The following is a 15,543-nucleotide window of genomic DNA, read 5'->3' on the forward strand; positions in this document are numbered from 1 at the left end:
TCCTTACTTGTTTAATTTGCAGAATGAAAATATTAAAAATTTGTATGTTTTGTAATACGATCTGTTAAAATATATATATATATATATATATGTATATGTATTTTTTGTTGAATTTTCTCATAGGCTAATCCGATCTAACTGCTGCTTTTATTACCGACGTTTCGCTAAGACTTGTTTAGCATCTACAGGGGCATTTCCATTTTATTTTCTGTATGTGTCTACGTGAATGTTTGGGATTACCAAGTAGATATGTTTGTAATGGCCTTTTAAATTAAAATTTACATTTGTAAAAATTTTACTTAAGCTTGTTTTTAAAGCAAAGTATAGTTTCTTAATCATGATCTTCAACCGTTTTCTTCGCGGTCAACCATAATTGTTGAAAAGCACATTTTAATAAAATTCAATTCAGGTTCGTAAATAACTTAGTCGTTAAATGCCACACATAACATGGACAATGAATAACAAAAGCCTTGAATTAAAAGGCGCAGCAGGAACTATCTGAGTTCATTGTAATTGTGAAACCCCCAAATGTGGCTTATAACAACATGATTTCCGGCACTCGTTGTAGGAAATAGAGCAATGAAATCCTAATCTATTACAACACTCAAATCCCCCATCACGCTCTTCGTTATTAACTTAACCCACTGTACGACCACAGCAACGCCATTAAAATGCAAAAAATCAACTTAAAGACTTCGAACGCACTCATCTTTGTTGCCATCAATGCCACATTCCTATTATTCGTGTTACAAACATTTGCCTCTAATGCAGACGTTTTGACGCCAAGTAACGAAAAAACTACAACAACGAATATACCAATAAATGCAGCCGTCATTACAAATTGGCCAAACCAACGCCAACAAGAAGAACATCGACAAAACCGAAGTGATGCTGCTGCCCTGCCGGTCATGTCGATCGACGCTGTGGTTGATCCGCAAATGAATAAATCTGTGGTAATGGCGTTTAATTCCAATGTTTTAGTCAACTTTGCCCCTGACAGCGGATACGTGTACGAAGACCGGCAAGGTCATGTGGTGAAGCGGGAAAATATCGAATACGATTTGTCTGGCATGCGCGTGTATAATGTGGGTGTATTGATGGCATCGCATTTGGGTGAGTTGCAATTTTTTATAATTTTTTTTTTTTTTTTTTCAAATATAAAAAAGAATATACAGTGCACGTGTATCGCTTACTCTTATTATTTAATAATAATAATATTTACATAATATTAACTAAGTTGATTTGATTTTACATTTACTTAGACTCACCTTTCGATTTGGAGCGTTGCGGACCTGCCGTGGACTTGGCGCTGGATGTTATAAATGAGGAGTTTTTGAGGCCGCACAAAATTAAATTGCGCAAAGTGCAAGCAAGGTAAGCTTATGCTCACTTATACAATACATACTCACAAGGAATGCAGCGAATATCGAATCGAATCGAATTGAAGCCGAGCATACGAGTAGGTCAGAAAAACACACTCTTAGTGTCTATCGCCCTGTACACCGTTTGCCAGTACAGAATATATACGATTACGATATCCGACCGGTGTTCTGGGCTCAGCGACGGTAATTCCCCTACAGCAGCGGATACCCGGCACGCTCCATAGCACGTTACGTCCCAGGGCCTCAACAGCACATGCGTTCCTAGCCTTATACAATGTAGGCGCAACCACCCTTCTCTTACCCCAATAGTGACGACGTCTTCCCCGTTGCACTTCAAAATACTGCAGTAAGGCAATGAGATACCTGGGAAGATCATGGAGATAGTCGACTTTTTTTTGTTTTTGTTTTTTTTTTTTGCAGGAGGTCTGAAAAATACTAATGCACCATAATTGCCGCCGTCGTAGCAACCGTGTGTCCGTAGACTAAAAAAACAGCCCCACTTTTGGAACCGTCGCCCACCGCGGCCCCACTTTCGCATTACTTCAGGGTGGCCTACTGTTGTCCCTGCGTCCAAGTTCCCGCTATTTGCTCTGAGTGTCGATTTAATCGCCATTGCTGCGCCTGCGCATTTCTCTGCGCTCCCTCTCAGCATCCATCAGACGTGTCATGACTATAAATGCCATTTTGCTCACTGCAGTCCAGCATTCTTTCCTGTTGCACATTTGTGATACTGAATTTCTCGTGGCAGGTTCGTCCCCAAAAACTCTATGCAAGGTGAGTATTTTCTCGTGAAAACGGGGGCAGTGGAACATGGCGTGTTCTGCGTTTTCTAACTCTGTGGTACACCTTGGGTAAAGTGGATGTTCCCCTATCCATAAATACTCTTTGAAACCGCCATGTCCAGTCACGCAGTTCGCCGTGCTTCCGCCCTTTCCATTGAGCTAAGTCCCAAACTAACATGAAGTTCCAACGCCCCTTATTCGAGGACTCCCGCCGTTATTGCCACTTAGATATTGTTTGTGTCCTTGCTCTTTTCTTGGTGTCTTCATATGGTCTCTCGATATTAGTGGAGATAGTCGACTTTATGAAGCGGCACAACATCCACAAAACTGCGATCCAAATTAATAAGCTCACTGCAAAATCTGCTTTACAGACCTACCCTGGCTATAATTTCCATACGAAAGATCATGCAAGAGGAAATGAAGGCGGGCTTGCATATATCATGGACCACTCTGTGCAGTATATACTATTTGATCCCTACATCGGCTATCGGGTGCGCGATGCGAATTTAGAAATCATCAACAACTATATCTTTCCTGTCACGTTCTGCGGCATTGTGATTTATAAGCACATAGTAAAGGTGAGAAGTTGACGGATCAACTAGAGGATACAGCGCTCTGAATAATAAACGAGGATACCCCCACATGAATGGGATTTGTCAATTTCGCCTTGTTCTGGCAAAAGCTGGGCAATTAAGCATAAAGTGATTTGACGATTCCACCACATCATCCTCCATACAGCAGCATACAGGATGGAGTTTCCAGTATATTGAGATGGAAACCCATTGGACAGTGCGCTGTCAAAACGCCAATGACCATTGATAGGTGAACCTTAGTGAATCCAAGTACTTCGGCAGACCTCCTGCCATCCACTTTCGGCCAGAAATATCTTGCTACCCTGCAAGAGGTGGTGTCCGCCCAACGTTTGCTGAGCTGACTCGAGTTCCAGTTATGGAGGAGCAAACCACAGGTTACCAGCGGACTCCCGATATTCCTACAGCCACCTTCATCCGGTTCAGTTGTACCGATGCGGGCTAAGAGATCCGCTTGACAATTGCCCGGGATATCACTATGGCCCGGCATCCAGATAATCTTAATTATAAAATAGTTCGATGCAATCGCAAACGAGGTCATGCATTCCTTGTTCGACAAATCTAGACGGCAGGCCAACAGACGCGCACGTAAGCATAAAGACAGCGCGTATATCTGGCGCTCGTCGTCAACTCGTCTCATATGGTCTGATATCTCTCTTATCGCCCGTAGTCAAGACCATAAAACTGATTATGCTTGAAGATATCATATAGAAATTTTCATCCTGACGGATGACGGGCGAAGTCATATTGTACACTGGTCAAAGTACGATACATTACATTTTTGGCTCCCAACGATACGTGACGCAACAAAACGTGTGTGTTAAATCTACAACTAGGTAAGTTATCACAGCGAAACCTGACCTTTGCTCACTTGTGCAACATGTCTATTACCTCCAACTTAAATACATTTTTAATGACTACCCTAATACGTTTTGCGAAACAATTACATTTTGCGTTCGTTTTTTTTAATTGACAGACTGAATTAGAGATTAAGACTATTGGATTGTTTGGGGATACTAACTTTCCACTGTAGAGGGCTGCACTTCAACGATGCAAACAAAAAGTGCATAAGTCTAGTTAAGTAAAAAATATTTATTATTTCGTGCCACACAAACATATCTAAATTATAAAGTTTCCAGTCACATTTAATCAAGTCTCGAAATATCTCTGTTACCAAGAAGTGCTATTAGAAGTTAGCGGTGGACAATCGTCATCACTACATCGATGATTAAAATCTATGAATTTATTTCGAAAAAATTGTTGAACTCAGAAATTACGCAGGATAAAGCATAAAGTTATTGTCTGTTCGTGTCCCTCTTTTATTCTAATAGACCACGGTCGGGTTCTTTGGAACACCTAAAGAATAACGATGCCGGACTCTTTCGGCATACACTTTTACATTTACTCCAATAGTCAAAAAGCATTCAAAGCTTTTGAGGGCAAGAATACTTAACTGAAGGTAGAAATATAATGCATATAGTTTCTAAATGACCTGGCATCCAGGTGTAGCGGGGCAGTGATGTGTTAGCTGTGTTACCGATGAATGATGAGCGAGGAAGACCACTGAACAGGTCAAGTAACATCGGTTGAGTAACATGACTCCTACTCTTGTTGAGTGGGAACACAGTCTGGCAGCCTGTTTGCACTGTAAAAGCTAATGCCAGATGAATACTGAAAACCACATATGAATTATCTAGACAAACTTGGCCTCACTTAATAGAGAACCAAACTCTGTAACTTATTAACCTTAACCGTCTCTTATTATATCCACTGACTGCGGAACATACTATGAGTATACTGCGAATGCATGGGCATATGAACGAATGATCTAAGTGGGAACTGTAGGGAAGAGGAAAGGAGAGCTAATTTTGCACCCTTGCTTCTGCCAGAACACAACATTCCGCACTTCATCAGAACAACAAATGAGTGCAGCTTTTTAAATACTCGTAGAAAAAAGGAATAAGACCTACTCAGTGGTAGCACAATGCTGCAGACGTCCAAGATTTGCCATTCTACTTTGTTGTGGAGCAGTAACAAAGGCTTTTCGGGCTATGTTACGTTCCTCCTATACATAAGGAGGCGATGGGGCTTCGATTATATCATTGAACAAGAAATTTGGCTGCGTACCTAAAAAATTTCACACCAGGTATGTGACGCCTGAAATTTCTTCGCAGAACAGCCGTTAACATACACGATAAGCGCAATACAAAGCTTAATAGCTTCAAAGCTTCCGCAACCCAATTGTCAACCTCACCTACGGGATGAAAATCCATTTTACAAATATGAGTTTATCATACACATATTTAACAGGCGAAGCTCTGGCGACCAAAAGTTCCTCATGGTGGGCGGGATGGCATAGAAGGTGAAATGTGGTCATATTAATCGTTCCCGAGATGGTTGGGCTAGTACCTAGATGGTACTTTGTTACCAGAACATACCGGAACTATATCCTGCAAAGGACCGTCAACATCGATAACACTCCCCAAAGCCTTCGGGGAGTGTCTTTACCGTTAATACAGCAACAACGCACTATTTCTGCCGATTATTGCCGGGGTGATGTCATTGATACCAATCAAGAACATACAGCACGTACCATGAAAAATACATTATATAATCGTTGATATCAGTTTACTCCCTATCGGGCGCAAAAAAAAGTATGTTGATGTTTAAGGAGTTCTATAATAGCAAAATTACCGATAGGGATTATGCCAATTGAAATCTTGATCAATCACCCCTCAGTGTATGAGATTACGTTGACTTTGGCGCAATAGCTTAAAAAAGTGTGTAGAGTAGTCAGAAATGAGACTTAACGCAGCAAAGCAGACGTATTGATTTGTAGTACCATTGACATGCGATCAACTTTCACATGGATTCGTAACGTTTACAGATTTCGAAGCGGGGATGTCCTAAAAAGTACTAACATTTGTGATGAGAACAGATCTAATGTCCAACATAAATCTTGTCATGTGATAGGACATTTCAGTTTGGTCAAACTGCCATGTGAAGTCCTTATGGACCGTTATGTAAATCAAGAAATTTTCACTTATGCCACTTGGCATCAAAAACACAGGCATACAAATAAATCTACTAAGCAATTGTTGCTCATACGCCCCGTAGTATGCCTTGTGCGTACAACACAATAAGTTAGTAGTTCATATGACCATGTAGAGGTTTGTTTGTATTTCAATTTCTTAGAATATTCAAAGTTGAATTAAAAGGAAATTAATTTGAATTGCCATTATTTAATGCTTAGTTAATAGCAATCGTTCAGCTAAACGCTTGAGACTTATTGCAAATCGGCAAGCCACTAAGGCAGAAGCCAATACGGCTGCGTTTTAGATCAGTGACAATAATTAGCTAATATTAAGTGTTTGTTACCTCGAGAGGAGTGTTGTATAATGAATCCATTTAAAGAATAAGCGATTCCCTTCATGACGAAAGTCATTATTGGAAAAGTGTATTTTAGTTCTCGACCTAGATACCTGAAAATCCTGGGATTATTTACCATTTTTGTTTAAGGGATTATTGCCTAATTATTTCGGAATGACTTTTGGGCATTGCCAGGTTTTTAAATATACTTTTCTAGATTGTTTTGGGACTGAGAACAGTTTCGGGATGGTTCTCGGGCAAATACTTTGGCAGTTGTTAGAATGGTTATAGGAACTATTGCGGGGTTGATAATTTCCAAACAGTCTTTGACTGCTTTTCTAGACAATCTTGGATTTAACTATTTTAAGATGCTCTGTTTACCGAATTTTCCACATCCATTTCAAAAGAAATCTTAAAGTTTGTATATACAGCCACAACTTCAATTCACAAACATGGCACATGAGTGCTAAGGAACCAAAGGCCTTGTGTTCATTCCACACTTTGTTAGTTTTGGTAGTCTCCAGTCATAGTTGTTTTGTTGCTGTCCGACCTTGCTTTATAGAATATGCCAAAATACTGTCATGGTATTCCTTAAACCAACTAAGGCAGTTAAAATTCCGAGATCCATAGATAGGCCAAACCCCAATTTGTTTTTTCGGAGCATTAGCTGTTGTATCCACAATTTGATAGTATCCTCGCTAAAGGGTGTACAGTTTTTGGTTGCTTTTCATACTACATGGTATCTTTTTATGTTTATGCTATGACTTCTGATTTATATAATAGTGTCCAATGCTCAGTAATTATAACTTCTTAAGCTGGACACCTGTTTCATCTTGAGTGTCACGGTTACAGCGTACTCAATTGTTGACAGTAATGCATAGCGACAAAAGGTACTGAACCACCAATCTTAACTCGATGGAGGCTTTTTGAGAGCAACCATTTGCGTTAGCCACTGCAACAAGGCTTAAGGCCTCGGCACAGCTTGAGTGCAGGTCGTATGGCCATAGCAGTACAGCGCCACCTAATATCGGGCAAACGAAATATATGGTTCGAAAGAGTTCTGAGGGCCACGACTGGGCCGAAGGGTTGGCGCCAGGCTACATAAACGACAAACCATACTGTATGCCGATGGCTTCAAGTTAAGGGAATGGGTCGGGTCTGCTGTTTACTGGGTCGCTCCGGAAATAAGTGGATCCTACAGGCTGACAGATTATTGTAGCGTCTTACAAGTGGAAATTGTAGCAGTAGACATTCTGGAGGAAGCGTGCTTAAGCAGCAATATATACATTGATAGCCAGTACTTCATCAAGAAGTGTTCTGGATTGCAAAGAAGCATTGAAAAAACTTCGCTTAGGCCGGCCGTACATATATACAGGGTTCCTGATCATAAAGGGACATAAGGTAACAAACAGGCGGAGTATTGGCAAAGAAGGGTGAAAAACTCTCTGAAACGACGATACACGTCCCAATCTATTTGGGAGACATCAAAAGGAGACAGGAATTGCATATGATCCATCTAGCAGGAAATGCGTGAACAAAAGTGCGGGCTGCAAAATTTCTCAGATCATGTGCAAAGTCTACGATATTTGACTCACAAAGTGGAGAGATAAGATTTAAGGCTTCTAACTGGACACTGTCTTCTGGGAAACAAGCTTATAAACTGGATCTCGTCAGTACCAGCAGGTGTAGGAAGTGCGAGCTTCAGTAAGAAACGGTCGAGCACATTCTGTGTTCATGTCCTGTGGCTGTCAGGTCAAGGGCCCAGCTATAAGGGGCGGCTGAGTTGCCTGATCTCGAGACAGCAATTATGCTAGGTACTAGCAAACTTCTAGTACTAGCCAAGAGGACGGAGTTATTCTATAATTATAGATTATATCCGATTATATCGATTATATCGATAATAAGCTGATAATAAAACAATAACTTGTCGGTGGCCGTTATTACCGATAAGAAGCCAGTGAAGTTCTTCCCAAAAGGCCGAAACTATTTGCTTCTGGCAAAGTTCCTCTGTTAGAGTTGACTTCAATATTGCTCTCGTTGTTATTTTCCATATCGATCTTTAGTGCAGATGGTCGAAAAACGACCTCGTTGCCAATCAGCTCCCAGGACTTAGAGGAACTTTGCCAGAAGCAAATAGTTTCGGCCTTTTGGGAAGAACTTCATTGGCTTCTTATCGGTAATAACGGACACCGACAAGTTATTGTTTTATTATCAGCTTATTATCGATAGCGAATAACTATCGTGCAGTTATCAGTTTATTATCGAATTCTTATCGCATATTCTTTTGTCTCTTATTGGGTTCTTATCCGCTTTTTACAACGGGTGACAGACCTATAATCGATTTTATATTGAAGTTTTATAGCAAACCCATGAGTCATCGATAACAAACCATTAAATTCTCGATAACAAATCGGAAACACTTCGATAAGAAATCGAAAACCTTTCGATATCAAATCGATAAAAATAAAATCTGTAACACGCTCATGAAAAATTGGTCTTATAAAAAATCTATAACTTTTCGATAACAAATTAATAACTTGGTGATAACATATGGAAAACACGCCGATAATGAATTGGTAACACTCTAATAACAAATTTATAACTTTTCGATAACAAGGCAATCATTTGTGATAGCACATCGACATTTTTTCGATAACCAATCGATAACTTTTAAATAACAAACCGATAACTCATCGATACAAATTTTACTTCTCATCAATAACCTTTGTTATCGATAGCAAATTTGTAACCCTTGAATAAAAAATCGATAGCTCGTTTTACCTCGTCGTTAACTCACCTACATAAAACAAACCGATAACTCAGCTATGCAAGATTTTTCCGCATTGATATTGTATTCTTATTTCAGTTACCCTTCATGTTCGGGTGCAAAAGCTCCTGGTTTAGCAGCTGATATGCATTTTAAAGATGATGTTGTTGCTTTCATTGGACCCGCATGCGCGTTTGCCCTAGAACCAGTAGCACGTTTGGCAGCTTATTGGAATACGCCGATAATAACTGGAATGGGTGACCAGGTGCGTATGAAGAGGTTTTTCTGACCCTCCTTCTTTAAAGCAAATATAAAATTTTATTTAATCGTGAGCTGCAAATTAAAATTCGAATTTTTGTTACTTTTTCCACAGCCACCATCGGATGACGAGTTAACGGTAACATCCGGAATACTGGGTAAAATTCACAAATGGAAAAATGAAAGTACGGTGAGTTTTAAAATTGGAAAGTGGCTAAAAATTGCAAATTTGTATACAATTTTTATATAACGGAAGTTCAAGGGTCAGTATTGTTTAACTATAGGGAAGTTTGCTGTAAGGACGTTGCTTCCAAATTATAGTACAAAATATGTTGAGTGCATATGGGAAAGTTTCCAATGCAGGTCACGTATCGCGTCTGCCCGTGGTTAATTGAGGATATCTACTTTAACTTGTCGGCACAGAGTGAAGTGCGTCTTCCTAGGAAGTCAGCTTTACTTTTTTGCAAGAATTGGGTATATGTCTCCAATAACGGATTTCACATGCCATAACATAGGAGTTTACTAGCTCTGTGTGTATAAGGGTGGAGGCCTCCCCATATTTCCAAAAATTAAATGGCTGAGTTGTATGATGCCAGATCTGCTCTGGCAAAAAAAAAATGTCTATGAAAAGCTGCATCGATTGTCCCACAGTAGCAGTAGTCGCCGAAACCGTTCACCCTCAACTACTCTATTCATGGCATACTAATAAGCACTCACCTTTCGTCCATTCTCCTATAACGAAAAGCTACCACCTGTCTATTGTGCGTGTATATTAGGGTGGGTCGACTTGTATTTACGAAAGTTAACCGATATCGCGCCATCGATTTTTCGATAGGATTTGAGCTTAGGTAAAAAAGTTCCACTACGCATACTCAAAAAAAATAATTTTCGAGCCTGCGAAATTTAATTTTTTTGATTTTTTTTTCGACTTGGATTTTGAAGGTTTTTTTGATGACCTGAACCTGAATCCAAATCCTATCGAGAAATCGATGGCGCGATATCGGTTAATAAATCGACTCACCCTAGTATATATACATACATTATTTTTTTTAGTGTTGACTGGTGGCACATTTACTTGATCCTGAATTATCTGAGAGCCACCTCAGCCTTTGATACAATTAATCATATCAGCTTTTATGTGGAGAGAATTGCTTAGAGATGGGCACCCAGGAATATAGTATATTACATATAAATTAAATTGCTTAACATGTTGTTGTACACTGGCAAACATATGTATGTACAAGCTGGCGTCAGTTTTAATCGCCTTTGGTTTTCTTTATTTGGTAGCTCTGAGTTCCCTGTGGCTACTGACTAAAGCAGCCATATATGTACCTTTGACCTAGCGCAAGGGCATGCTGGGATTCTAGCTATTCGCAGTTACCCAATGAAGATTGCTGTCATTGCCATGGTCAGTGTCAATCAACGACAGTCAGCAACTAACACCGCCAATAGCAACACGATGCACATGTACATATATACATATAGCTCAAGTAGTAGTAACGAACTTGGAAGGACACCACTGAAACTCTGTTGGCATTGAAATTTTGTAATTTCTTTCAAACAAAAAAAAAAAAAAAAAAAAAAAACAAAACCAAAAACAAATGAAGAAGAAGAAGATCAAAGCACAGAAAACAGTATTTGTTGGCCTTTTGGGCATTCTTCATAAATTTTTTTTGATGCATTTCAAATGAGTAGCGCGAAATCCTAAGTTTTCTGAGATGAAAAGTAAAGGGAAAACAACAATTTTTTTTATTCCATCAGTGACCAAATACTTTTATACATATATATATAAACAAAGATATTTGTTTTGTTATTGTATGCGGAAAGTCCATACTTAAGTCTCTAATTTCCTGTATTATAATTTGATGGACTGACGAAGGCTTTGATCTCATTTGAAATTAAGTAATTTTGTTGCGGTTGTACTTAGTCTAAGTGCTGGGTATTTTTTAATTAATTAATTTTTGTTTATTATTTTGAGGACAAAAGTACGATAAGATACTTTGTTGGTGAATTAAGCTGAGGGGTGTTTAATGCTTATACAAACATACACACCTTCGCGTTTAAGACGAACGTTTTTCTGCAGTAATTTTCTTTAAAATCAATTTAGCCATTTGTTTGAAGTTTTACAAAATTTTTGTAAAACTTCACGGGATAGGTAATGAGAAAAGAGGGAGTATAATTACGGTATAAACTATTTACAAATGTAAATGACAACGGACTTGAAATAAAAAGTGTCGAAATTGAAGATCCTTAACTCTCCTTAAATAAAAAGCTTTCTTTTCTAAAAGCACTCCAAGGCAAGAACACTTCATCGAAATTAGCAATAGAATGCAGACAGACCCTAAACGAGCTTGCATCGCGGTGAGAGACAGCTGTTGTATGGGTCCCAGGTCACAGCGGTGTACCCGGGAACTGTGCTGCCGATGAGCTAGCGAGGAAGGCTACTGTACAGATAGAGCTAAGCCAGCTGAAGGGCATTGTTTCCCGTCTTGCTGCGTACAAATACTGGCCCACATCATTTTTTGCCAAGAAGGCAAATTCCAGATGGACGCTGGAACCCACATGCGAGGTGTCCAAACAAAACTGGCCTCGCATGAATGAGAATCGAACTAGGTTCCTCATTAACCTCAACCGCCTCTCCTTAGGTCCACTGATCGGGATACTAACCGGCCACTGCCTGATGGGAATACAAGGCGAACGCAGGGGAATTCCAACCAACGATCTTTGTCGGAGCTGCAGGGATGAAGAGGAGATATAAAGCGTCGAGTACTTCCTCTGTAGATGCCCTGCTCTGACCAGTATACGTATGGAATGTGTGAATAAGTATTTCATCGACTGCTTAGCAGATCTTGGCTCTGCGGAAATCGAAAATATTCTACGCTACATCAGAAGGACAAATTGGTTAAAATTTTTACACATCTAAGGGAAGAAGGGCTATAGCCCACATAGTGGTATCACAATGGGCCAGCCGGCCCAAGTGTGTCCATCACTCTTCTGGGGGCAGCCACTTTAATCTAACCTAACCTAACTTATATAAAAAGCTGTCGAGCGGAGATTGCATTGAACGGTCAACCAGAAAAAGCAATTCGGTTTATCACGGGTATATCCAAGAACAAAAAAGGCTTCCTCAGTGAGATATGCTTATATTTTAATTTTTTCGCTCTTTCACAGTGACTAATTTTTATTTTCAAATGTTTTTTCGCTCTCACTGAGGTTTATGATCGAAAATTTATTGAAATTTTATCAAAAAATATTGATTTTTGTTTTTTGAAATATCGTTAGCTTAATGTGAAAATGTGCTAAGTCAACTTTTACGAATTTTACAGGAGACGAAAAAAAATTAATAACTTTTGAAATAACCTTCTTTTTTCAAAACTGTGAATGAGGATACCTTAATTGCAATGCTTCTGAGTGTAGACGCTTTGAAAAAGATAAATAAAAATCATGTATGCCACCCCAGCAGCTATGTTATGACTTTTTCTCCTGACTTAGCACTTTTTACTCAATATGTTTTCTCATCACTCCTCTTCTTTAGTGATTGAAATAAAACACTAAAACTATAAACTATTTATTTGTCAAACTATTTCTAACGGTTCTGATCTGTACTCTTTTGCCGGATGGAGCGCAAACAATAATTCATTTTTAAATTCAAACAAATGCTGTGTTGTGTCTTATTCCAAAAAGACAACTGCCACATAATTTATCTACAAACTAAATACTAAATCTCTTAACCGTTGTCAAGAGAGTAAAGACTTGAGTGTAATTTTTAACTCCAAACTCTCTTTTTCTAGTACCATTGACTTCGTTGTTTCAAACTTTGTCGCAATGGTTGGGTTCAGTAGACGTAACACCAGTGACTTTAAGGACCCTATGACGCTGAAGTCACTTTATATATCCTTGGTCAGAAGACGTCTCGAATATTGCTCAATAATATGGAATCCTTTCTATGAATATAACTCCTATGAAATTGAGAGAGTTCAAAATTTTTTTTACAAAAATTGCTTTACGTATGCTTCACTGGCCAGACGGCCTCCCATCATATACAAGCAGGTGCAAATTGCTCGGTCTTCAGGCTTTGCATGACAGAACAACTTGAATCTCACTCATGCTTGCCTATAATGTAATAAACGTTATCACGAATTGCTCTGTTTTATCTAATTTTTTCATTCCATATATTCCAATGCGTGATCTTCGGCACAATAAATTATTTATCTAAATAACTAATAAAACGAATTATGCTATGAACGAACCTATAACTAGGACTATTCATCTAGCAAATCGATTCAGTAGTGTTCTTTATTTTAATAACAACTTATATAAGTTTAAGCTTGAATTGTTTTCTATTTTTTAACTAGTCTGTAACAAAGCATGTAATTATCGACATGTAAGAATTGAAGTAGATTATGGTCAGCGCAAAGCATTTATCAAACAAAAGGTATGTCTCAATTGGGTGAATCCAATTTCAAGGGTTTGTGTAGGCAGCCCGGGGCAATATATAGCTTCTCCAACCCAATTGCAACCTCACCTACCCGTGTCGAATTCTGTTTCATTGACAGCCGAGGCTCTGACGACCCGAAGTTCTTCATGGAACTAGGGGGTGGGGAGGACGGGATGGCACAGAAGGTTTAATGTTGTCATATAAATCGTTCCCGAGATGGTCGGACTAGTACCTTAATACTGCTTTGTTACCGGAACGTACCGGATCTATGTATATGCGGCAAAGGACCATCAACATCGGCCCAAAGCTTTCGAGGAGTGTCTTTATCGTTAATGCAACAACAACAACAAAACATGTACTATTAGACTGAATGAATAAAATAAGTAAATAAAATGCGCGTACAAAGAAATGGCTGGTAATTCAGATTGATATTATTGACTGGTTAACTTAACACATTTTTGTTGAATAGTTGACGACTTAGCACATTTACACATCATTGCAAACAGCACGTAAAAATTAAAAATTAAAATATTTTTTTCTTGTGATCGATGTATTTTGAATTCAGTTTTAAAACTGCATTAAAATAAAATTTTTCAAAAATAAGTGACTTAGCACATTTTCACATTAAGCTAACGATATACGATTTCTATTGATTGTTATCGAAAAAAACCGATCTGTTATCGAAAAAATATCGGCATGTTATCTAAAAAATATCGCTTTGCTTCGAAAAAATAACGATTTTTTATTGAAATTTTGTCGTTTTGATATGGCAAAAATCGGTAACAAACCTATATTTTTAAAGAGTTTGTTTGGACCAGTTTTAAATCCTATGGTTTGCTGGATTGCGCTACTTTGCTTCAACGCGTTTTAATGCTTCATGAATTATCCTCCGGAAGATTGATTATTTATCTAAATAGTATCACCTTTTGTTACACGGTATATAGACATACATATATAGACATCTTAATAGTGAATTTTACCTGTCTTATTTTCTTTCTACACAACCGCGATATAGACATTACTTATGTTATTTACATCTTCAAGACAAGTAAAATTTACTATTAAGATGTCTATATATGTATGTCTGCCTCTATGGCGGCCACCGTGGCGTGATGGTAGCGTGATCCGCCTACCACACCGTATGCCCTGGGTTCGCACCCCGGACAAAGCAACATCAAAATTTTAGAAATAAGGTTTTTAAATTTGAAGAACATTTTTCTAAGCGGGGTCGCCCCTCGGCAGTGTTTGGCAAGCGCTCCGGGTGTATTTCTGCCATGAAAAGCTCTCAGTGAAAACTCATCTGCCTTGCAGATGCCATTCGGAGTCGGCATAAAACATGTAGGTCCCGTCCGGCCAATTTGTAGCGAAAATCAAGAGGAGCAAGACGCAAATCTTCCTGAGAATGACGCATGAAGCGTTGAAGCAAAGTTGGTTTATTTAGACGACCAATGAGCTCAGCCGAGGAAACCAAACCTATATTTTTCGATAGTAAACTGAAAAGCATCGATAGCATTTGCTTTCGATAAAAAATGTATAACACTTCGATAACAAATCGCTAACCCGTCTATTCCTCGTCGATTGGTTCAACCTAAGCTAACTTAGCTTAAGGTGAGCTTCTTTTTATTCCATTTTTTGTCATTTTCAGCTTTTGCTGCACGTTTTTCTACTATCCCACCTAATGAGCCCTTATGAAGGGTGGTATACTTTATAGCTTAATAAATGTTTGTGTCCATATAATAGTCTATATACACACACTACATACATATGTATGTAGCTTATATAGGTAAGCTATCGTATTGACGACTTATGACAACAATGCTCGTTCTTTATAATCGAATTGTTGTCATTACGCGTCAAAATGCCTCATCTGATGCTTGAATTGATTTGCGTGGGTTGATTGATACATAAACGTTGCAGTCAATCAAAATATAAAAATTTACAAATATCTTTGCCTACA

General features: G+C 38.7%; 1 protein-coding gene across 1 annotated transcript in view; it reads left to right on the forward strand.

Moving 5' to 3' along the window:
- The first annotated feature begins 671 nt into the window (after window positions 1-671).
- Window positions 672-15,543, forward strand: part of LOC137246146 (atrial natriuretic peptide receptor 1) — a 31,565-nt gene continuing 16,693 nt past the window's right edge. Inside the window, exons 1-4 of the mRNA XM_067777233.1 lie at window positions 672-1,113; window positions 1,263-1,374; window positions 8,990-9,155; window positions 9,264-9,338. Coding sequence (XP_067633334.1) covers window positions 672-1,113; window positions 1,263-1,374; window positions 8,990-9,155; window positions 9,264-9,338 — 795 coding nt within the window. The remainder of the gene's footprint in view (window positions 1,114-1,262; window positions 1,375-8,989; window positions 9,156-9,263; window positions 9,339-15,543) is intronic.

Source organism: Eurosta solidaginis, chromosome 3 (genome assembly GCF_040869045.1).
Source record: "Eurosta solidaginis isolate ZX-2024a chromosome 3, ASM4086904v1, whole genome shotgun sequence".
NCBI classification, from domain to species: domain Eukaryota; kingdom Metazoa; phylum Arthropoda; class Insecta; order Diptera; family Tephritidae; genus Eurosta; species Eurosta solidaginis.